Source organism: Brachyhypopomus gauderio, unplaced genomic scaffold (genome assembly GCF_052324685.1).
Source record: "Brachyhypopomus gauderio isolate BG-103 unplaced genomic scaffold, BGAUD_0.2 sc43, whole genome shotgun sequence".
Taxonomy (NCBI): Eukaryota; Metazoa; Chordata; class Actinopteri; order Gymnotiformes; family Hypopomidae; genus Brachyhypopomus; species Brachyhypopomus gauderio.
In genome coordinates, this window is record NW_027506869.1 from 2,413,370 (window position 1) to 2,436,447 (window position 23,078).

General features: G+C 48.1%; 1 protein-coding gene across 1 annotated transcript in view; it reads right to left on the reverse strand.

Annotated features, from left to right (window-relative positions):
• syne2b (spectrin repeat containing, nuclear envelope 2b) overlaps window positions 1–23,078 on the reverse strand; it is a 96,853-nt gene that overhangs the window by 20,361 nt on the left and 53,414 nt on the right. The window contains exons 73-105 of the mRNA XM_076985600.1: window positions 23,066–23,078; window positions 22,005–22,079; window positions 21,626–21,787; window positions 19,633–20,232; window positions 17,658–17,846; window positions 12,953–13,108; window positions 12,405–12,521; window positions 12,089–12,192; window positions 11,778–12,012; window positions 11,306–11,422; window positions 10,849–10,986; window positions 10,527–10,724; window positions 9,697–9,798; window positions 9,222–9,332; window positions 8,941–9,141; window positions 8,604–8,768; window positions 8,268–8,399; window positions 7,673–7,914; window positions 7,456–7,585; window positions 6,551–7,150; window positions 5,201–5,359; window positions 4,710–4,886; window positions 4,388–4,543; window positions 4,071–4,217; window positions 3,755–3,925; window positions 3,431–3,564; window positions 3,063–3,261; window positions 2,741–2,923; window positions 2,152–2,271; window positions 1,274–1,428; window positions 979–1,126; window positions 596–690; window positions 1–232 (exon numbers count right to left, since the gene is read on the reverse strand). The exon at window positions 23,066–23,078 is cut by the window's right edge and continues 146 nt beyond it. Coding sequence (XP_076841715.1) covers window positions 1–232; window positions 596–690; window positions 979–1,126; window positions 1,274–1,428; window positions 2,152–2,271; window positions 2,741–2,923; window positions 3,063–3,261; window positions 3,431–3,564; window positions 3,755–3,925; window positions 4,071–4,217; window positions 4,388–4,543; window positions 4,710–4,886; window positions 5,201–5,359; window positions 6,551–7,150; window positions 7,456–7,585; window positions 7,673–7,914; window positions 8,268–8,399; window positions 8,604–8,768; window positions 8,941–9,141; window positions 9,222–9,332; window positions 9,697–9,798; window positions 10,527–10,724; window positions 10,849–10,986; window positions 11,306–11,422; window positions 11,778–12,012; window positions 12,089–12,192; window positions 12,405–12,521; window positions 12,953–13,108; window positions 17,658–17,846; window positions 19,633–20,232; window positions 21,626–21,787; window positions 22,005–22,079; window positions 23,066–23,078 — 5,863 coding nt within the window. The remainder of the gene's footprint in view (window positions 233–595; window positions 691–978; window positions 1,127–1,273; window positions 1,429–2,151; window positions 2,272–2,740; window positions 2,924–3,062; window positions 3,262–3,430; window positions 3,565–3,754; window positions 3,926–4,070; window positions 4,218–4,387; window positions 4,544–4,709; window positions 4,887–5,200; window positions 5,360–6,550; window positions 7,151–7,455; window positions 7,586–7,672; window positions 7,915–8,267; window positions 8,400–8,603; window positions 8,769–8,940; window positions 9,142–9,221; window positions 9,333–9,696; window positions 9,799–10,526; window positions 10,725–10,848; window positions 10,987–11,305; window positions 11,423–11,777; window positions 12,013–12,088; window positions 12,193–12,404; window positions 12,522–12,952; window positions 13,109–17,657; window positions 17,847–19,632; window positions 20,233–21,625; window positions 21,788–22,004; window positions 22,080–23,065) is intronic.

Here is a 23,078-nt window from a genome sequence, read left to right on the forward strand (position 1 = left end):
CTCCAGGTCGTCCCGCGAGACCCGTAGCTGCGGGACGCTGTGGTGCGTGAGGCTGGCGGGCGAGACCAGGGCGCGGGCCAGTCCGAGCAGCCGTCCCAGCTTGCGCTGCGTGCGCCTGTAGAGACGCCAGTGTCGCGTGAGCCCGTCCACCAGGGAGCGGCGTTGAGCTGCCCTCCTGACCACCTCCTGCCAGTGCTCCCTCAGCTGGGCCAGCTTCAGGAGGAAGTCACTCCTGGGGAGGCCCGAGGACAGGACCGGGGGAGAGGTCCGATTTCAACACATTTACAGAGCAAGACATACTGGTCCCTGTACGTTTCAGCTTGGTAAGGCTGTGTTATTAATTTATTAGACATCCCAGAACATAAAACCAATCAAATAAATGACACAAGAACCCTCGTGCCCTCGGTTCAAAAGAGATTTCAACAGTTTGTTGCACATAGGGGTCCTGTGGGCAGGCTGCAGTATTGAGTAAGGTTCTGCAGTTTTGAGTAAGGTTCTGCAGTATTGAGTAAGGTTCTGCAGTATTGAGTAAGGTTCTGCAGTATTGAGTAAGGTTCTGCAGTATTGAGTAAGGTTCTGAAGAAAGCGATCATACCTGTCCTGCACTTCTCCTCTGTGGAGCAAGTTCAGCGCCTCGTTGATGACAGAGTGCAGAATCTGATGACCTAATGGTAGCTCAGCCTGGAACCGCTGAGAGAGAGAGAGAGAGAGAGAGAGAGAGAGAGAGGGAGAGAGGGAGAGAAAGAGAGAGAGAGAGGGAGATAAAGAGAGGGGGAGAGAGAGTGGGTAAGAGACGTGGAAGGAGAGAGATAAAAATAGATAGAGGGGGAGAGAGAGAGGGAGGTGATAATGGTTTGCATGACTAAATGTTCGATATGATGTGTAGATATAGAACAGACTGTACAGTGTACATGTGGCTGTGTGTGGGGCCCTGTGCGTGTGTGTGTGTGTGTGTGTGTGTGTGTGTGTGTGTAGTACCTGGTGTGTGCGAAGCTGCTCTATGAGTCCAGGGTAGGTTGGTGAGATCTCCACCACCAGACTGTCCTCCATCCGCTGCAGAAAAACTGTCCAGGTCTTACATCTCTCCTCAAAACTCTGCTGTTGAAGAGAAGCTGCCTGGAGTTCACTACACACACACACACACACACACACACACACATCACACACACACAAGCACACACACAAGCCACAGGAAAATGCAGAACCTTAGAACCTAAGTAACACTCTCAAACCTTTCTCATATGTTTAAAAACTCAAGTTCCACTGCTCTTACCTGCATCTCTCCTGAGCATGAGCAGACGCCTGAGCCCACTTCCTGTTCAGGCTCTGTAACTTCCGGGTCATGGGTTCACCGAGGGATAGTCTGTAGCTGAGATCATTCAGCAGCTCGAGGTCAGCAGAGTAAGAGCTCAAATCCAACAGCCCTGACTGTGGTGGAGTCCAAACACACAATGCAAACTTAGGACTGACCACTCAGGATGGACCAACTCAGCTTCCGTACTATTAAGTAAGTTTATTCATACATGCCCTGTCTATATATTAAACCAATCTCTCTTTGCACATACAATGAACTGATTTATTCAATCAGAGAAAATGAGAAGGACAGGGTCTACATTCTGGAAATCAGAGCACAGAGATGATTGTATATCAGACCTCAGATATGACTGTGTGCTATCAGACCTCAGATTTGACTGGGTGTTGAGTATCAGACCATAGACTATGAAATCAGACCTCAGATATGACTGTGTGCTATCAGACCTCAGATATGTCTGTGTGCTATCAGACCTCAGATATGACTGTGTGCTATCAGACCTCAGATATGACTGTGTGCTATCAGACCTCAGATATATCTGTGTGCTATCAGACCTCAGATATGACTGTGTGCTATCAGACCTCAGATATGTCTGTGTGCTATCAGATCTCAGATATGTCTGAGTGCTATCAGACCTCAGATACATCCATGTGTTGAGTATCAGACCTTAGACTATGGTATCAGACCTCAGATACATCCGTGTGTTGAGTATCAGACCTTAGACTATGGTATCAGACCTGAGATACATCCATGTGTTGAGTATCAGACCTTAGACTATGGTATCAGACCTCAGATACATCCGTGTGTTGAGTATCAGACCTTAGACTATGGTATCAGACCTGAGATACATCCATGTGTTGAGTATCTGTGCGGGTTCTTTGGTTGCTCTGCCAATCTTCTAACTGAGTTTCTAGAGACTCCAACAAGTGTTCAAATTCCTCAAGCTGCTTGAGTTCCTCCTAGACACACACACACACACACACACACACACACACACACACACACACACACACACACACACACACACACACACACACACACACAATTATGGGTATAAATTTATGTTTGATTCCGTACATATTTCCGAGACACACTGATGGGTCCAGACTTATTTTAACCACACACCTTTCACAGGTGTAAATCTTAGTGACACATGAACGTACAAATCTTCATATTTGACTTCAGATTCAGGAAATGTTTTGAACCATGTTGCTACAATGTCTTTGAGTAGAGATGTTAATAAAAACATTGATTCTTACGTGCCATCGCGGGTGCAGACCCCAGAGTTCATTTCAGTGCAGAGACTATTTCACAGTAGTTACTGAACACCATGACTTACGGTCTGGCCTCCAGAGGACATTAGATCCAAACTGATGCTGATAGCTATACTGATATCTCTCTTACCCGTGCTACTGATATCTCTCTTACCCGTGTTGTCCATAGCTTGTCTTTCAAGGCCTGTTCTAACTTGAGACAGCCACGAAGCAACAACCGACATTCCAATTGGATGAATACAGCTGCTGCAGGCTCCATCTGGCCAATCAGCTCTTTGGACTTTTGGAGTACTCTGTCCAAGTCATTCTGCAGGCTGTCTGTGGCACTCAGCAGTTCCTGCGAATGAGAGGGGGAGTTTGCTCAGCGCAGGGGTATCATGATCCCGCCCTCCTCCTGACGGTGTGTGTGTGTGTGTGTGTGTGTGTATGTGTGTGTGTGTGTGTCTGCATGCACTTGTGTGCGTGGATAAACTCACACACAGGTGCTGCACACAGGCTGTAAGCTTCTCCGAGCTGCTCTGTGGTTCAGCTGCAGAGATGGTGGAGAGCTGCTCTCTGTGCTGCTCTAGCCGCTGTGAGGAGCCGCTTGCCAGGGCGGAAAAAGAGCGCCATGCCTGCAGCAGTGTGTGTACCCGCAGGGATGTGTGTATGAGCTTCTGGCTCAACTCCAACCACCTGCAGAAGAGTAGGACACACACACACACACACACACACACACACACACACACACACACACACACACACACACAAGATTATAATATAAAATAATGCTTTAGCGTGCTTTGCAGGTGGTGAGTATGTAGAGTATTTAATAAGACAACAACCACGTTCTCATCACACCAACCGTGCTCTGTCTTTCTTCAGCTGTCCACACAATAACTGGGAGGTGCCTGTGTGGATTCCACCACTAAGGGTGGCCAGTGTGTCACTAAGCTCCTCCCACTGCTTGTCAATCACCGCGGCTTCATCCTGAAATGCCTGGTGGGCACAAGCACATCATTAACAATGAAATTAGAATAAAAACTGCACACCTGCAATGAACATGTAAAAAGGCATGACATTAACTCCATTAAACCCCAAACTGTAGGTTTAGATTTAATTTAATTGCGTGATTTCAGGTAGAATCCCATAAAAGAGACTTATAGTATAGGAAAGTGATTGACAGGACCTGTAGCCTATCGGCGCATTTCTGGAGGGCTGCGAGGGAGGTCTTTGGGGTGTAGCAATACTCCAGTGACTGGGAGAGTGTGAGAGTGTTGAGACGTGCCTTCCTCCACCCACTCTCCAGCTGAGACCACACCTTACACACCTGTTGCAAGGTCTTCTTCAGAGCACAGTTCTAGAGGAGAAATGTCCATACACACATCTCAGATGGCTGCCCTATCCTCTTTAAAATTATCCACATCTCCCAACAAGACTAAATGGTCCACCATTGAAGCAGACAGAAGTTCTCTGCAGGCTGGACAGGTCAACAGGAGACACACCTGCTGAGAGAGGTCACTCAGAGACAGCGAGATGCTGCGTGTCTGCCTGATGAAGTCTGTGTCCCTGTGCTCTTCATCTTCAGTCAGCTTCCTCTTCTTCAGGTCATTCAGCTCAGAAGATTTAGAATTCAGCTTGGCTTCAAGTTCCTAAGAGAGAGAATGAGAGAGATAGAGAGAGAGAGAGAGAGAGAGAGAGAGAGGGGGGGGAGAAGAGGTGATATAATACTGAAAGTGATATATCTAACCATTTATTATCTGGTCAAGGAATTGACATCCAGCTAACAATGCATCAAATCATCATATTTTAGGCCTCTAACCTCACAGTCTCTCAGATACTGTCCCGCCAAAGATAGACTGACAGGCCTCTCAGCCAATTGCATCCGGGCCTCGTGATGCATCAACCATTGACGCAGGAGCCTCAGTCTGTTGTCCCGGTCTGTGCAGATGGCCAGGAGGTGCTCCGCACGACACGTCTGGAGGAAAAGGGGCCGGGCGAGGGGCAAGGGGGCGGAGTTTAAAGACAGCAAGACGCTCAGTAGGGAGGTGTGTACTTGAGGGTATGCTTTTATGTGTGTGTGTGTGTGTGTGTGTGTGTGTGTGTGTGTGTGTGTGTGTGTGTGTGTGTGTGACGTATCTCACCTGTGTGCAGAGGTCCGCCCGCAGTGTTGCCCAGCGGAGGTTCAGTTCTCCGAGGCGCTCGGCGAACGCCGTGTGTCTGTGTCTGGTGCTCAGATAGTCCGGCTCAGTCTGCCTCAGCACAGACTGGGTGACCACGCCCAGGGACAGCTCCTCACACGCCATCTCTCGCTTCAAGACCTGCACCGGCAACGGACACCCAGCAGGGGGCAGCGAAGTGGGCGATGGCCACAGCATGGTCCAAAGCAGGAAAACACATGACCGGTTCTGATTAGTTCTTTAACACAGTTTAAAATTGAACAAGCAAAACAAAAAGTTTCATAACACGAACAAATGGTGGACCATAGTCCCAAGTAAATCAAGCCTAGTTCATGTACAGTAATGAGACAGTAAAGAGATCTTTGAACAGGGCACCCATGAGGAGCAGACTCCTGGTCCTCAGCACTGTTGGGGGGGAACAGCTTGCACAGGATTCCTGGGTGTGATTATAGTACCTTGTATGTGGTGAGGAGGTGTTGGAGGTGTTGGAGGTGTGGTTGGGTGGTAGAGGACTCCAGCTGCCCCATGGCCTCCTGTAACCTGCCTTCAGCTGTGGAGATCCAGCTGTCCACCTGGAGAAGCAACTTCTGGGGACTCAAACTCTCCACCATATACTGGGAGAGAGAGAGAGAGAGAGAGAGAGAGAGAGAGAGGGAGAGAGAGAGAGTGATGAAAGAGGATAAAGAGGATAAAAAACGGGAAGATAAAGACAAGAATGAGAGAGAGAGTCACAGGAACATAAAGAAATGAGGGAGATGAGAGAGAAAGGGAGATAACGAGGGAAAGACAGCATGCGGACGAGAGGCGCGAGAGAGAATGAGAGAACGAGAGAACGAGAGAATGAGAGAGCCAGAAGGAGATGAGAAAAATGAGCTTTTTTCCCAGCAGTAGCGATTGCGAACTGGAGGGGGTGTCGAGAGTCTCTTTGATGCCAGACCCATTCCACCCATAATGGGCACTGTGATTGCTCACACGGGGCTGACCTGGGACAGCCAGTGTGTGTGTGTCTATGTGTGTGTGTGTGTGTGTGTGTGTGTGTGTGTGTGTGTGTGTGTGTGTGTGTGTGTGTGTGTGTGCGTGTGTGTGTATGAGAGACTTCAGGCCTTCTCTTCAAAATGCACAGCGCAGTGAACATGCATTTGATTTGTTTTGCCAGACCCTCTATTACATAATTTTTAAGCACCAACAGTGGCTACAGGAACCTGAATAATGACTAACAGTCCAATTACCCATAATGACCCATAATGACCCCTAATGACCCCTGTACACCAGTGGTAAACGTGGCCACGTCACATGAATTTTAGAATTCTGAGTATCTGAGTATCGCATCATCACAGTCGACTGCTGCCAAACTGTGTAGCAGGTGACGCAAACACGTCCATTTAGGCTCCATTCGTCCGTCATATTGTGAGTGAATGATCATAACTATAGCAACAGGTGTGTTAGACCACGGTGGCAGCTACACATGTATACAGCCTGGTTCCCTTTGTGTGACGTAAGGTCACTTTGAACTGTATTTTCCTGACGTTCGCCTCTGCCTTCATTCTGGTCCATCACACTACCCGCCTGTTTCGACCCGCTGGTCTGCAATTTAGCCCTCGTCATGCCTGCTCTGACCCCCAGGGCCATGATTTATAACACGTCCTGCCTATTTTGACCCCCAGGACCATGAATAATCACCTGCTTTTTCTCATGCACCGACCGTAACAATTAGGGGTCCAGGTGGACGCAACATACATGTAGCCAAACATACGTCTAACGTTTCGACTTCTCAGACAACGGCTGCACAGGGCGGGATGGCAGACCTGGTGCAGACGCTGCTGGGTGATGGGGAGGAGGTTATGGATCTCAGCCCAGTGCTGCTCCGTGCGAGCGAGGTGAGATTGCAGTGCGAGCAGTGCGGGGGGCAGGTCCGGCGGCATCCGGATCGGAGAGCTCGGCCAGGGGTCATGGGCTTCTCCTGCCCCCGCCTCTTTGGAGGCGGAGCCACCTCCGCGGGTGCCATCAGCTCCTGGACGGTCGGAGCAACCGACATCATCAGACGGTAATGCGCCTGGTGGAGATACATCTCGGACGGTAGGTGACTCTCCACTGGAAAATGTTGCATTTGGGATAGTGAGGGGTTCTTCTGAATATTTGTCTCCGCTGGTGGACATTTCTTCTACTAGGACTGCGTCCACTGTGGTGTGTGAGGTTACATTAACTGAACAAATGTCCCTGCCAACAACGTTCTTTCCTGACTCCTGGCACTCAGAGGTGGTCTCGGGATTGGATCTGGCCATGGTACTGGCTAGATGGGAGAACCTGTCTTGGTAATCTCTCTCACTGAGCACCAGGATCTCAGTACCGGCACTGATCACGGAAGCCTTCAGCACTGACGTCACCTCCAGCTCCTTACTCAGTTCCTGTGAAAGATGGTAAACACAACACATATGCAGAAGATTATACATAAACATGAGACCAATACATATGTATGGGTCTATACATAAAGATAAGACCAATACATATTCAGAGGTCTATACATAAATGTAAGACTAATTCATATGCAGATCTTACATACATACCGAAGCACAAGCCTGCAGCGTAGTGCAGTATGCAGGTTTGCGCTTAGTTTGCACATGATTAACATGTTTTGTCTTTTGGTTAAACTGGGCTAAACTTTGTTTGTGGAACTTTGGGGTGAATCAAAGGATGTTTTGGGTGAACTCACCATAAACTCTTTGTAGTGAGACAGGGCTTGGTCTGTGTCCTGACTAGGTAAGGTCATGTGATCCCAGGTGTGCAGACGTGCTCTGGCCTCGGTCATCCACTCGTCCAGCGCCGTGGCGTCCCGCTGGTACCTGTGTACGGGACGCCTCTGATCAGGATCTACGTTCTTCACACGTTCTCCTCCTCCTGCACCCACTCACACTCCTGACCGTTTTTACCTGCTCCATAGTTTTTTCATCTGGCGGGCGGAGTCTCGTCCGTGCTCCACCCTCCTTTGCAGAGCAGCCAATCGCTGCTTCAGCTTTAGGGAAGACACGCCCATTTGGCGCATGACAACGCCTTCGACATCATAGGACACGTCTACAGCACGTTCGGACACGGGCGCTCTCTGTAATCTGCATGGCTGATCCAAAATGAGCCAAATCTGTGCTCTGTTCTGCTCAAGGATCGTCTGCAATGTCTGATGGGCAGAACAAAAACAAAAGTAGATGAAATGATCCAAGAATCCCTTCAGACATCAGACAACAGGACTCAATACATCTAAGATTCACACAGTGTTGAGAGAGAAATGCTGCATCTACTGTATATACCATTGGATGATAACAGAAGTGTAGTGAAATACAGGAAGAAGGTGGAGCTTTGCTTTATATATCAAACTGAATATATGAACAAATAGCAAGTGACTGGTAATGTGTACCTGTAACCCTGTAATGTGACTGTGTGACTGTGGAACAGTGACTGTGTGACGCTGTGTGACAGTATGACTGTAGTAACTTCAGGGCTTCACGTATGTACCAGTTATGGCTGCAGTACCTCATACGCTGAGAGACTCTCCTGAAGCGCCTCATCCATTTCCTCCCCCAGGTGCATTTTGGGAAGTTGAGTCTCCAGGTCTTGTAGTAGTTTCTCTAACCAGGACTGACTTTCCTCCCACTCAGTCCAGATCTTGGATGAACCAAATAAACAGAACAGACCAGAACATAGTCCAATCACTCCATTCAAGTTTTCAAGTTCTACACCACTGTCTCCCACAGTGTGTGTGTGTGTGTGTGTGTGTGTGTGTGTGTGTGTGTGTGTGTGTGTGTGTGTGTGTGTGTGTGTGTGTGTGAGATGATATCAGAGCTGAGTTTGGTATATGGCTCCGCCTACCTGCAGTGTTGCATGTAGAGCTGACCCCGCCTCCTGGGCCTGTAGCTCCAGGTCTTGCACCTGCTCTTCCAACTCCGCCATGACAGCTTCCCACCCACAGAGGGCGCTGTCTCTGCTCAGCTGCCGCAGAGACTGCAGACGTGTGCCCAGAGACAGGAAGAACTTCTGCGAAAACCCCAACAGAAATGAGACGGTGGCTGACTGTGTTCCTAAACACACGTTCGGTCTGAGTTTGGCAGATGGAGCCAAAATGTCCCCGCATAGTGGTGTATTTGCCCGGAGGTCCCTGTTTAGCACGTTTTACGAGTATGTGTGTGTGGTTGAACAGTGGTTTTACCGAGTGTGAGGTCAGGTGTGTGCGTAGCTCGTCGGGACTGTGCAGGTGGAGGTGTGTGATGGAGGCGAGTCTGTCTCTGGCCAGCTCCACCATGTTCCTCAAGCCCTGCAGAAGCTTCTCGCACTGATCCTGGTGCTCCTGAGTGCAGCGCAGGATGGCAGAACGCTCCCTCACGCCACGCCACAGCCTCTCCAACGTGCCCTGCATCGAGAGAGGAGCGTCACACGCACGCACGCACGCCCACGCACGTCGAGACACAGAGACCCCTCACGCACACACACCTCCAGGGTCGTGACCTCCAGCGTTAGGCCTGGCGTCCGGTCCGTGTCTCCCTTCAGATCGTACAGCTCCTGCTCCTTTTCGTGAAGCTCCCGCTGTAACCTGGCGACAGCCTGGACGTGTAACCACGGAGACAGCACGAGTCACTGGTCAGAACTGAAAAGTACGTGAGGCCTACAGTGCACGGCATATCTCATGGAGCCGTGATATTATTCCGGCTCGGACCGCACGCTACGCGACAAAGCAGAAATCATGTTTCACTTCCTAAAACTCAGACAGCGGGTCAGACCACAGCATCAGACACCGCCTTGTAAGATACGAGGGCATCAGAGCTTGGCACGGTCCCTGTTTTAGGCTCCGTCATTTTAAGGCTCTGACGTGAGCCGGTCGGATTAGGTGCATCTTAAGTGGCCGTTGGAGTGACCCATTCGGTTCCGAGAGACGCTGTGTGTGCGCGGGAGTCGGCGGGGAGTTTACCTGGAGTTGCGTGGGAAGATCACACCATGGGCCTTCAGGGGTGGGGGGGTTCAGGGCTGAGGTGTTAGCGAGCAAGGAAGCATGCAGGTTCTTAATCTGGCTCTGGAGGGTTCGACAAACGCAAGACTGTGACGACCACGTTAAGCATCGAGATTAGAAACACCTTGAGGGGAAGGTCATTAATGAAGATACAACAAGGACGTGTTAATAAAACACATGTACGTGGGTTTGACTGTATAATAACAGAGGCTGTGCTTTTACTTCTGCTGAAGGACTTCTGTCCAAAATTTGTGCTTCTCAAGAAACGCTGCGTGCCAATTCTGTGAGTGTTGTTCAGTTATTGCCCTGTGTGAGGGAGTGTGTGTGTGACAGGAAAAGGGGCTTTGGAGTGTTGACAGATGGTTTTAGAGTGGTGAGCAAATGCTGACGTACTCACAAGCACTTTAGAGAGTGTGAGTAAAACCATCACACTTTTTCATGCAAGTATGTGTGTGTTCCTCATAAGAGAGGATGCGTGTGTGTGTGTGTGTGTGTGAGAGAGAGAGAAACAGAGGAGGGTGGTGAAGAGAGAAAGCAATGCAGTTTTTTCAGTGTCAGGTATATTAGTGCCAGTGGGAGGGGGTGGATATGTTTATTCAAAAAGTAGAGTATTTGAATAGAGCATTCAAATAGTTCCAGATGTGGGTATATATGCGTCTACATTCGTACATTTCTCTTTGTGTTGTACGTTTGAAACAGTAGTCGTGTTGCTACATTCAGTTTATCACCACAGTGGCTTGTAGAAGTGTGTGAAGAATAACGGTGTGTGTGTGTGACACACACTCCCTCACCTGCTTCTGGAGTGTGTGATCCAGCTGCTCCTGCACATGCTGCTGCTGTATGACCAGGAAGTTCTGGACCTCGCTCACACGAGCCTGCAGCAGGTCCAGACAAGCACTGGCTCCTGGGCCTTCTGAACTCGACCCTAACGACCTCATGAACTCTGACCCCAGCTCAGCACATAGAGAGGTCAGCTCTGCAGACAGGCTCTACCAGTAGCACACAAGCAGGGAACAAGCAAAGAATTCATCGGGTTGGTGCCCAGATGATGCAACGGATGGATGGATAGAGGGATGGATGGATGGATAGAGGGATGGATGGATGGATAGGTACCTGTAACTGCAGCAGCTGGTGGTGGGCATCAGTCTGAGTGGTGGCTGTGTGTGAGTGGAGTGTGTGTGAGAGAGATGAGAGAGATAGCTCAATCCTACTCAGAACCTCAAACGAGCCTTCATCCACGGTCTGCACATCCTGCAAAGAGAACACTTGTGTTAGGGAAAGAGAGAAAGTCTGTATCTCTGTGTCTGTATATGTAAGTACATATGTTCCTGCATATAAATGTGTGTGTGTGTGTGTGTATATGTGTGTGTGTGTGTATCTCTGCATGAGTGCTTATGTCTGCATATACATGTGCATATGTGTATGTATCTGCATGTGTGTGTCTGTATCTGTGAGCTATGCTGTCATGCATATGGCTATGCACATACGTGTGTGTGTGTGTGTGTGTGTGTGTGTGTGTGTGTGTGTGTGTGTGTGTGTGTGTGTGTGTGTGTGTGTGTGAGATACACACAGGTGCTGACGATGCAGCATGCTCCAGCTGTTTGAGGTGTATGATGTGTGTCTGCAGCTCCTGTATACACACAGCCCCATCAACACAGCTCCACACACACACAGACGGTGTGGATATCTGCACAGAAACCCCCCCATTACACACACACACACACACACACACACACACACAAAACCATGTTATTAATCAAAGCTCCACGACTCGAGATGTGTGTACAGTATCACAGAATCACAGGATCACAGGATCACAGAATCACAGAATCACAGGATCACAGGATCACAGGATCACAGGATCACAGAATCACAGGATCACAAAATCACAGAATCACAGGATCACAGAATCACAGGATCACAGAATCACAGAATCACAGGATCACAGAATCACAGTAGGCCGAACACCAGACAACACAGCCGGCTGCCTGAAGTGTTATCTAATGTAATGCTCTTGGATGCTGAGCTGAAACTGCTGCCACCTGCTGGCTTGGAGCCTGCGGAGAGACCTCGTCCTCGTCTCTCTGCTGCTGTCCTGTAGCCTGCGGAGAGACCTCGTCCTCGTCTCCCTGCTGCTGTCCTGTAGCCTGCAGAGAGACCTCGTCCTCGTCTCCCTGCTGCTGTCCTGCTCTCTGACTCAGTCTTCTGTGGAGGTGCGTCCACTTCCTCTGTACTGACCCCGCCCCTTCCTGTCTCAGCTCATCCTCCGAAGAGACACTGCGAATAGCAACGAACAAAGAGCTAAAATGTGTGTGTGTGTGTGTGTGTGTGTGTGTGTGTACATGTGAATTACCTGGTGTGTTCTTCTGCGGTTTGGCTGTGTAGACGGGATCTGGTCCCCTGTGCTGCAATGGCCTTGGTTAGGTCGATCTGTTCACTCAAACCCTGCTCTAACTCCTAACACACACACACACACACACACACACACACACACACACACACACACACACACGCACACACGCACGCACGCACGCACGCATGCATGCACGCGCAAACACACACACATACACCGTGGCGTCATGTCAACATCACGTTTGCATGTGTGTGTGTGTGTATGTGGGAGTATGACGGTGTGTGTGTGTGTGAGTCTGTGTGCTTTTGTGCATTACCCTCTGCTGTTGTAAGCTGCTCTGTCTGAAGATCTTGCCCTTGGTGGTTAGAATCTCCTGCACACTGACACTGCGTTGCAGCTGGGCCTGCAGGGGGCGCTCTCTCCCAGCACGCACCTACAGTCCAGAGACAAGGAACAACGTTAAAATCTCTTACACAACACTGTACGCTGTTAACAGGGCACACTCTGTTAACAGCAGACTGTACAGGCGCTGGAGACAGAGGTTCAGAAGCAGGAAGTGATCTGGGACTCCCAGCTCATAATGGGGCTTGTGTGTGTGTGTGTGTGTGTGTGTGTGTGTGTGCACGTGTGTGTGTGTGTGTGTGTGTGTGTCTGCTATGACACCATGTAATGTGGTGGGGGGGGGGGGGGGCGTAAAGTGAGAGGCATTCAGAGTGCTGATGATCTATCTTATCAAACCTGTTATGTACTTCAGAGGTTCAGAAAACAATTGTTATCTGTGTATGTTTTAAAGTGTGTGTGTATGTGTGTTTTATAGTGTGTGTTTTATGGTGTGTGTGTGTGTGTGTGTGTGTGTGTGTGTACCTGTTCCTCAATGTTTCTCTCCTGCAGCATTTGCTGGAATGTTACGAGGCTGCTCTTCAGGACCTGGAGTTTGGCACTCAGAACAGTCTCCTCCTCTTCATCACGGCCAAGCGAAGAGTCACTGGACAGCTTCTGCTCCAGGTCCAGAAACATCTCCTACACACACACACACACACACATACGGACAGACATGTCTCTTTTTTCTCACCGATCTGTACAATCAGGTATATGTGTGCGTGCGAGCGTGTGTGTGTATGTGTGTGTGTGTGTGTGTGTGTGTGTGTGTGTGTGTGTGTGTGTGTGTGTGTGTGTGTGTGTGTGTGTGTGTTGTGTGTGTGTGTGTGTGAATATGGCTATGTGATAATCATTTGCATAGGCAAATTCCCTAATGTAACATTTTGCATTTACTGTGGACAAACAGAGACACAAAACTACCCTGGACCATCAGGTCAGAGATAAAGTAAAGATTCCCCCTCTTATGATTTTGACGTGTCATGCTCTGTTCACCTGACTTGAGTAAGGAATGACCAGAATCACCTGTTCATGAGCCACAGCCTGTGGGACGTGAACGGTGCCTCAACATTAACAGCGTAAACGCGACCTCTCAACACACCAGTCCATCTCTCAACACACCAGTCCATCTCTCAACACACCAGTGCATCTCTCAACACACCAGTGCATCTCTCAACACACCAGTCCATCTCTCAACACACCAGTCCATCTCTCAACAAACCAGTCCACCTCTCAACACACCAGTGCATCTCTTACAACACACCAGTGCATCTCTTACAACACACCAGTCCATCTCTCAACACACCAGTCCACCTCTCAACACACCAGTCCATCTCTCAACACACCAGTGCATCTCTTACAACACACCAGTCCACCTCTCAACACACCAGTCCATCTCTCAACACACCAGTCCACCTCTCAACACACCAGTCCATCTCTCAACACACCAGTCCACCTCTCAACACACCAGTGCATCTCTTACAACACACCAGTCCATCTCTCAACACACCAGTGCATCTCTCAACACACCAGTCCATCTCTCAACACACCAGTCCATCTCTCAACAAACCAGTCCATCTCTCAACAAACCAGTCCACCTCTCAACAAACCAGTGCATCTCTTACAACACACCAGTGCATCTCTTACAACACACCAGTCCACCTCTCAACACACCAGTCCATCTCTCAACACACCAGTCCATCTCTCAACAAACCAGTCCACCTCTCAACACACCAGTGCATCTCTTACAACACACCAGTCCATCTCTCAACACACCAGTCCATCTCTCAACACACCAGTCCACCTCTCAACACACCAGTGCATCTCTTACAACACACCAGTCCACCTCTCAACACACCAGTCCATCTCTCAACACACCAGTCCACCTCTCAACACACCAGTGCATCTCTTACAACACACCAGTCCACCTCTCAACACACCAATGCATCTCTTACAACACACCAGTGCATCTCTTACAACACACCAGTCCACCTCTCAACACACCAATGCATCTCTTACAACACACCAGTCCATCTCTCAACACACCAGTCCACCTCTCAACACACCAATGCATCTCTCAACACACCAGTCCATCTCTCAACACACCAGTGCATCTCTCAACACACCAGTCCACCTCTCAACACACCAGTGCATCTCTCAACACACCAGTCCATCTCTCAACACACCAGTCCACCTCTCAACACACCAATGCATCTCTCAACACACCAGTCCATCTCTCAACACACCAGTCCATCTCTCAACACACCAGTCCATCTCTCAACACACCAGTGCATCTCTTACAACACACCAGTGCATCTCTTACAACACACCAGTCCATCTCTCAACACACCAGTCCACCTCTCAACACACCAGTCCATCTCTCAACACACCAGTGCATCTCTTACAACACACCAGTCCATCTCTCAACACACCAGTGCATCTCTCAACACACCAGTCCACCTCTCAACACACCAGTGCATCTCTCAACACACCAGTCCACCTCTCAACACACCAGTGCATCTCTCAACACACCAGTCCACCTCTCAACACACCAGTCCACCTCTCAACACACCAGTCCATCTCTCAACACACCAGTGCATCTCTCAACACACCAGTCCACCTCTCAACACACCAGTGCATCTCTCAACACACCAGTCCACCTCTCAACACACCAGTGCATCTCTTACAACACTCCAGTCCATCTCTCAACACACCAGTCCATCTCTTACAACACACCAGTCCATCTCTCAACACACCAGTGCATCTCTTACAACACACCAGTCCACCTCTCAACACACCAGTCCATCTCTCAACACACCAGTGCATCTCTCAACACACCAGTCCACCTCTCAACACACCAGTGCATCTCTCAACACACCAGTCCACCTCTCAACACACCAGTGCATCTCTTACAACACACCAGTCCATCTCTCAACACACCAGTCCATCTCTCAACACACCAGTCCATCTCTCAACACACCAGTGCATCTCTTACAACACACCAGTCCATCTCTCAACACACCAGTGCATCTCTTACAACACACCAGTCCATCTCTCAACACACCAGTGCATCTCTTACAACACACCAGTCCATCTCTCAACACACCAGTCCATCTCTCAACACACCAGTCCACCTCTCAACACACCAGTCCACCTCTCAACACACCAGTCCATCTCTCAACACACCAGTGCATCTCTTACAACACACCAGTCCACCTCTCAACACACCAGTCCATCTCTCAACACACCAGTCCATCTCTCAACACACCAGTGCATCTCTCAACACACCAGTCCACCTCTCAACACACCAGTCCATCTCTCAACACACCAGTGCATCTCTCAACACACCAGTGCATCTCTTACAACACCTTTCCAACTCTTCCCACACCATTCCACATTACAGCACCCTTCGATCTCATACATTCCTGCACCCTTGCTGCTTAACATATATAACAATACAAAATCACACTCCTGGTTTGTAAGTGTGGAAGCAGAGGTTTCTGGGTGTGCTGGTAACGTGAGCTGGTGTGGTTGTGTGTGTGAGGGTGACAGGCAGGTACAGAACTCTACACCTTTAATATCAGTCAGTCGGGTTTCACTCATACACACGTTTCAGACTCAGGTTCAGGGTCAGGTTACACTCCTAAACACACATGAATTCTGTGAATTGTCTTGACCTTTGCCTGAAGCTCACAGTGACATTTAGAGTGCAACACGTTGTCTCACGTGTACACGTTGTCTCACGTGTACTCTGCACACCCAGATATATATATGAGATACGGAACACAAACGCCCTGAGATGATGTAATGATAAAACCAGCTGTTCAAACACACAAAACAATTACAGCAATAAAGTATGATCAGTATATTTGACAAAGTCTAACAGGAACTAATACAGAAAAACACTACAGAAGGAATTAGGCAGAGACCGTCGTCACCATATCTGCCATCTTCTACCAACTTCTAAATCTCCATCAACTGCACCACCTCTGTCTCCACTTAGCTCCATCTTCCATCTTCAACCCCACTTCCCCCAACATTAACATCTCAACTAACTCTTTCTGACTAAAATGAGGCCACAATCGCTGAACAATACGGAGACAGAGGACGAGACAACGTTCTCCACACCACAGCAAATTGGTTTCTCAAGGAACGGCCTGATTCATTTCTTTGTAAACTTCGCCTTTGTGAATTGGGTGAACGTGTATGAGACAGAAGGGTGTGAGACAAATATGAGCCGAGACATACATTAATAACATACAGCTCCTACGCTACAGAACCTCCAGACAGACCCAAGCCCTTAACATACATATAAACATTCTGTACTTTTCTTTAGAATGATCTTCTCTATCATGTCCCAGACACAGGACACAAAACCAGTGTCTGCCTGCCCATTGTACCAGCTCTGTTGTGCTGGGATCCACTGTTTGCTCCCATACCTGGGAGCAAACACTCCAGCAGTACTGAGCAGACACGCCCACAGGATGTCCGCAGTGCCAAGGAGACACGCCCACAAGATGCCCCCAGTGCGGAGGAGACACGCCCACAGGACGTCTGCGAGCTCGGCCGCTCCAGATTCACGCATTAGCCTAAAATTGGGCAAGCGGAGAATCTTCAACCCAGTTTCAACCTGAAGAGAGCAGGACACTCGTGGGGCTGTAGAGTTGCTGTTAATAATCCCTTTATGTGGACTTTATGTCAACTTCATGTAGAGTTAATGTAAACTTTATGTAGAGTTAACGTAAACTTTATACCGTCATCTTGCTGAAGCACAAATCTGTTTGGCCTTGAGGTTACTGACGCTATCTGACCTGAATCGGGTCTGAAAACTGATATATAAATATGCACAGCTTGTTTTGCGTAATACTGTAATCCAAGCCTGCATTTAGAAATCTGTAAATGTTCACACATACACACACACACACTTGCACACACACGTGCACCCTCTAAGGTGGCTTGTGTATTCAGAAGCTGAAACTTTGCCAGACCACTGGAGATACAAAGAAAGTCTGAGCAGAATCTTTTTTTAATCTTTAACAATTTTAATCTCTACATCTCCTGACCTTTGTTCCAATAACCATTTGAAAGAGTGATTGTGTAATGTTTGTGTGTGTGTGTGTGTGTGTGTGTGTGTGTGTATGTGTGTGTGTGTGTGTGTGTGTGTGTGTGTGTGTGTGTGTGAAAACATGCTTACCTGACAACACTGGAGCTGTTCCTCTACACTGTCCTGCATGGTTCCGTCCTGGTTTGGCAGCACCGGTCCGGTGAGACATAAACGGGCCTTTTCCAGCCGGACCTCCAGTTGCGAGGCTCTCTCCTGGCAGGCGTGAAGGAGCCCGTGGGTGGGGAGGTGGCTAGCCCAGTCCCCTGCTCCTACCGGGCCCTAGAGAACGTAGACAACATAGCAGGCACTGACCCATTCCATTCAGAAACAGAGGGAGGGAGAGAGAGAGAGAGAGAGAGAGAGAGAACAAGAAAGGTAAAGAGAAGATGGGTGGTAGAGGAGGGTGCAGAAAAGAGGTAGACTTCGGCTGGAGGGCACGTCAACAGAAGAAGAACCAGGACACACAAGCAGAGGAACGGTGTCTCACGCTGGAGAGAGCAGACGTGTTAGTGTGTGTGTGTGTTTGAGCAGTGCCTGCCTCTGTGGGTGTGTCCGCTGACCCTAAAGGACTAGAAATACTGCTTCACACTTCCAGAGTATAACTAGTACGACTAGTATCCATTCTTATCACTCTGTCGGTCTCCTTTAGACACAGACAGACAGACACACACACACACACACACACACACAGACAAAGAAACAATTAAATGGTATTTGTCTAGTGTTGAATGTTCTTGTCTTTGACTCTGAACATTACTGAAACTGAACTGTCATTGTTGTTCCAGCAAATGATAAATTTTAACATGCATGCGAGACACACAAACACACACATACACACACACACACACACACACACACACACACACACACACACACACACACACACACACACACACACACACACACACTTACGTCTCTATCATTCTTCCTCTTTCATGGTCTGATCTTTCACTAATGCTGGCTATCACTCTATTTTTCCTGACTCCACCCACCTGTGGCTGAAAATACTTCCTGAAAGTGCTGTCAGTTTCACAGTTTGTTTATTACACACACACACACACACACACACACACACACACACACACACACACACACACACACACACACACACACACACACACGCACAGCCTGGGCAAAAATAGATGCACAGTGTGTATATGAGAGAGGATGGACAGAGACAAAATTTTCACTTCTCTAATATAATTTCAACACATAAAACACATTTTCAACACACCCTTTTAATGTATTTAATGTAAAATATACTATAATATTTCTGATCGTCATTGTATGATACATTAAATTATGTACAGGATACTAGATTATGAGTATGGATGAACATTCTAGTCGTTAATAATTATTAATAATTATTATTGATCATTCACAGAAGCACAAAAAGGTCATTTCTGATTCTGAATTGCTTCTCAAAGATCTCGGTCCAGTGCCAATGTTTTACCAACAGCGCTTTTGGAGTAAATGATACTTTTTGCCTGGGGTGTACACACTCCACCTCCGCCTCTGTGTACTGATCTAATAAAACGAATGTTGCTGTGACCCATCTGATGATCTGCAGAAGCGGTTCAGCCACTCGACACTGAAGGCGTCGACGCAGAGCCTGGGGGGAACTTGGTGGAGATGCTGCTTACCAGCTGGCATGGCATGATTGAACAGAAAAGGAGCAAATATTTGTTCTGAAGGCTCCTTTGGGTGGAGATGTTTACTCTGGTCACCACATGGAAGAGGTACTGACTCAGTTTACCGACTTTCTCAACACCGTGGGCTGCGTGTGTGAGAGACTACGTGAACGAGGTGCAAGAAAGCGACAACTTGTAAACCCTGGTGGGCCCACCCCGAAAGAACATAACACGTTTATGATAATAAGAGCTTTGTGTTCAGAACCTGAGGATGTCAACAGATCAGTCCACACTTTGACCAGGCAGAGCAGCGTTACGTGTTAGAGTGTGAGGTAAATCAGCGTTGGGATTGTGACGGTTTGGGAACGTGAGGTCTGGGGTTGTGGGAGACGATGCAGGTTAAAGCAAACCCACAATCACGTTGTTGAACTTACCGAATCAGGAGCAGCCCGAGTCCTCTGTGGATCTGGGGTGAACTCGGTCTCCAAGTGTGTCTCCTCGATGCGTGTGGTCTCAGTCTGAACGTCCTCTATTGGTGGCACTGTTAGGGGCTGTGTTTCTACAGAACGGGCCGGTGTGTGTGTGTTCTGGTGTGGGCTCGTAGCGCTGTGTGGATGTGTACTGACTGCAGGGGCCTGGTCCATGCTATCGGAGGCCACAACAGGTGTTTCTCTGCTGGGCAGGAGCAGAACCTTCAAAGCCTCTGGAGCTTCAACAACCTCCGCAGAAGATTCTGGAATTCCTTGCCCTTGTCCCAGTGCAGCACATGCTGACCTGCCCTCTGCTAGGGCACAGGTCATGACCTCAGGTAGGGTCACAACATCTCGAACACCTGCCATTAAGGTGTCACAATCATTCGTGACCTCTGTAAACGCGAGTGTGTGGGGAGAGAGGGCGGGGCATGCGAGTGTGTGTGCGTCTACAGTGTGCGTCCTCGGGATCTCGGGACCGTTTCGATCGCCCGTCCATGCACTGTGCTCCTGACACACACACAGACACACAGAGAGAGACGGCCATAGTGGGTCACGGTGCCGGGTTTATTTCAATTTCTTTAATCCTTCTTATTTGCCCTTTTCAAAGCTGACGAACACGAGGAGATGAGGGAGGATGAAGAGTAGGGAGACGTGCATAAGAAACAGACTGAATGATCTACATCGAAATCAGTGCATTTACATGGCAAAGATAAAACAAAAGATGTCAATACCTTTAAACAAAACACATACAAGTACACTTTATTTTGCTGAAAGCGGGTAAAACCTTGAAACCACAAAGGATGTGTAATTTTCCATGTGCACAGAAGTAGTTTGTTATGTAAACAACACTTTTTTTCCTTTGGAAAATCTATAACTTAACAGTTCAAATTACCATTAACATGCACGTCTGGACAAACCAGGTAATTGACATGAGATCACAGTAATAGATACTAGTAAGGCACTTAATACAGTGTTGTATTACACTTAATATACTATAATACTATCTGTTAACACTAATGGTCATATTCATTCATTTAAAAACAATGTAAAACCAAAAACCAACAGAACGCTGCTTTACAAAAGTGAATCACATGCTACAAAAGGGATTTAGGATGGCACTGACAGACCAGTAGTAGATTTAGTAGTCAGAACATATTGCACCGGGTACCATGCAATTGCATAAAATGAAAAATTACACTTGAAGATTTTCCCCGCTTGGAGAAAAAAAAGCCATTTGGAAAAAAATTTAAGAGAATAAGGCACTTCCGTGTACTTTTTAATGACAAAAATAATTGATATTTATTGCATTATCAGGTTCTTAAAGTGCATGGAAAGTGTCCAATAATGTATTTTAATCAGTGCCGATCGGCCAAAACGACCTCTAACCTCCAGCCGTTAAGGAGCGGTGGAAGTCCCTAGAACATTGAATCTACTTCATTTTGAGGCCCAGTATAACCGAAAAAAAAAATAATCAATGCACGGACATCTAGGAAGTCAGCATGAAACTTGTAACACTTTTAAGGTGCTTGTAGGTTCTGCAGCCTCCTCAGTAACACTGCTCCGTGTTTCTCTGAGCCTTCCAACCCTGCGGAAGAAACCTGCTCCAAACCGAGATCCTTCTGCCCTTACAGCAGTTCGCAACACGGCCACCATGTAAATGCACTGAACAGAAGGTTCTAGTTCTAGAAAGTCCTAGATGAAAGAGTTCTCCAAGTGAAGTTCTAGTTCTAGAAGGTCCTAGATGAAAGAGTTCTCCAAGTGTAGACCTAATTCTAGAAGATCCTAGGTGAAAGAGTTCTCCAAGTGTAGTTCTAGTTCTAGAAGGTCTTAGATGAAAGAGTTCTCCAAGCTGCATTCTAGTTCTAGAAGGTCTTAGATGAAAGAGTTCTCCAAGTGGAGTTCTAGTTCTAGAAGACTGAGAGGTTCTGTAAAGTGAGTGCTAGCGCTAGGAGACCACGCACTTCTGGCCACTGGAGGGAGGTTTGGAGGGCTCTCTAACGAACAGAGGTTCGGTTACCAGGTCTCTGGGAGGAGACTGCGTTCGCACGGTTGCCAGGGGTTTCGAATCAGCTTCTGCTGCGCTTGTCCCTGTGGAGAGACGCATGTCTTCTACCACCTAGAAAAACCAAAAACAGCACAGTGGTCCAGCACTGAGGTGAACGCTTTAGATACTGATACAAAACAAACAGTCCAGTCACAAATCTTTGTGCAGTACACTTGAGACCATTTCCCATGATTCAGGGTTTAGTTTGACAACGTAGCAGTGTCTTAACCCAGGTATTGCCATTATTGAATCGGGAACATGTGAATAAACGTCACCCGGCTGAAGGTACCTTGGAAGCAGTGTCTGTCCCAACCTGCCCCGCAGAGTCCGCTGTGAAATCAGCTCGTGCGGGTTCTGCAAGCTCCTGTAAAGTGAGACATGGAGTTGGTGGAGCATGCGGATGTCATGGGAAAACGTGACTGTAAGTGGCCCGGCGGGACTCAGGGTCCGTAAATGCCTGTGAGACGTGTTAGCATGTACATCTGCATACGCACAGTGCTGTGGGAGGGAAAGGTGAGTGCAACCACAGTGCCACCTACAGACAGAAACGTGAAAGCAAGCAAGACAAGGCGATTTTTACATTGTGTTTTACAAGGATCTAAAACAACAAACAGCACAATGAAAAAAGATCAGAGGGAAAGGGCGATGAAGAGTGAGGAAGATGAGGATGAAAAAAGCTTAAAGAATGGAGAATCCCAAAGGGTGGAGTCACTCTGGGTGGAGGCGGATAACAACATCACTAAGTGAAGGAACAGTGACATGAAACCAGACTGACGCTGGTCTGTGAAGAGGAGCAGTGAATGAGGAAGGCAGGAGAGACACGAGAGAAGACGAAGGACGAGACATGGGGACACGGCAGTGGCGTGTCTCTTGGATTAATGGTACTGGTACTGGTACTGTTATTGTTCTAACTTTTAGTGTGATTTTCATTAAATCATATAACCCATTAATCGTATCAAACTCAAACACAGAGATGGACAACAGGGATTAAAACTGGAGCAACAAAATGACCCCATTCTGACATTTTGTCCCTACAATGACAAAAACGACACAGAACACACAAATATTTCACAAGCATGACACGCTATGACATGCAGTAATGCATGTGTGTGGGACTGAATGTTGTCCAATGTCTGTCTGTGTAAATAGAGTTGTATGTCTGCGTAAGCATGTACACGTGTGTATGCATGTGTATATGTGCATGGCTTGTATGTGTGTGTGTTGGCACACACTGCTGAATGTGTGTGTGTGTGCTGCTGTATGTGTGTATGTGTGCATGAGTGTTATACTGTATGTGTGTGTGTGCGCGCATGTGTGTGTGTGTGTGTGTGTGTGTGTGTGTGGTCTAACCCGTGTGTGATCT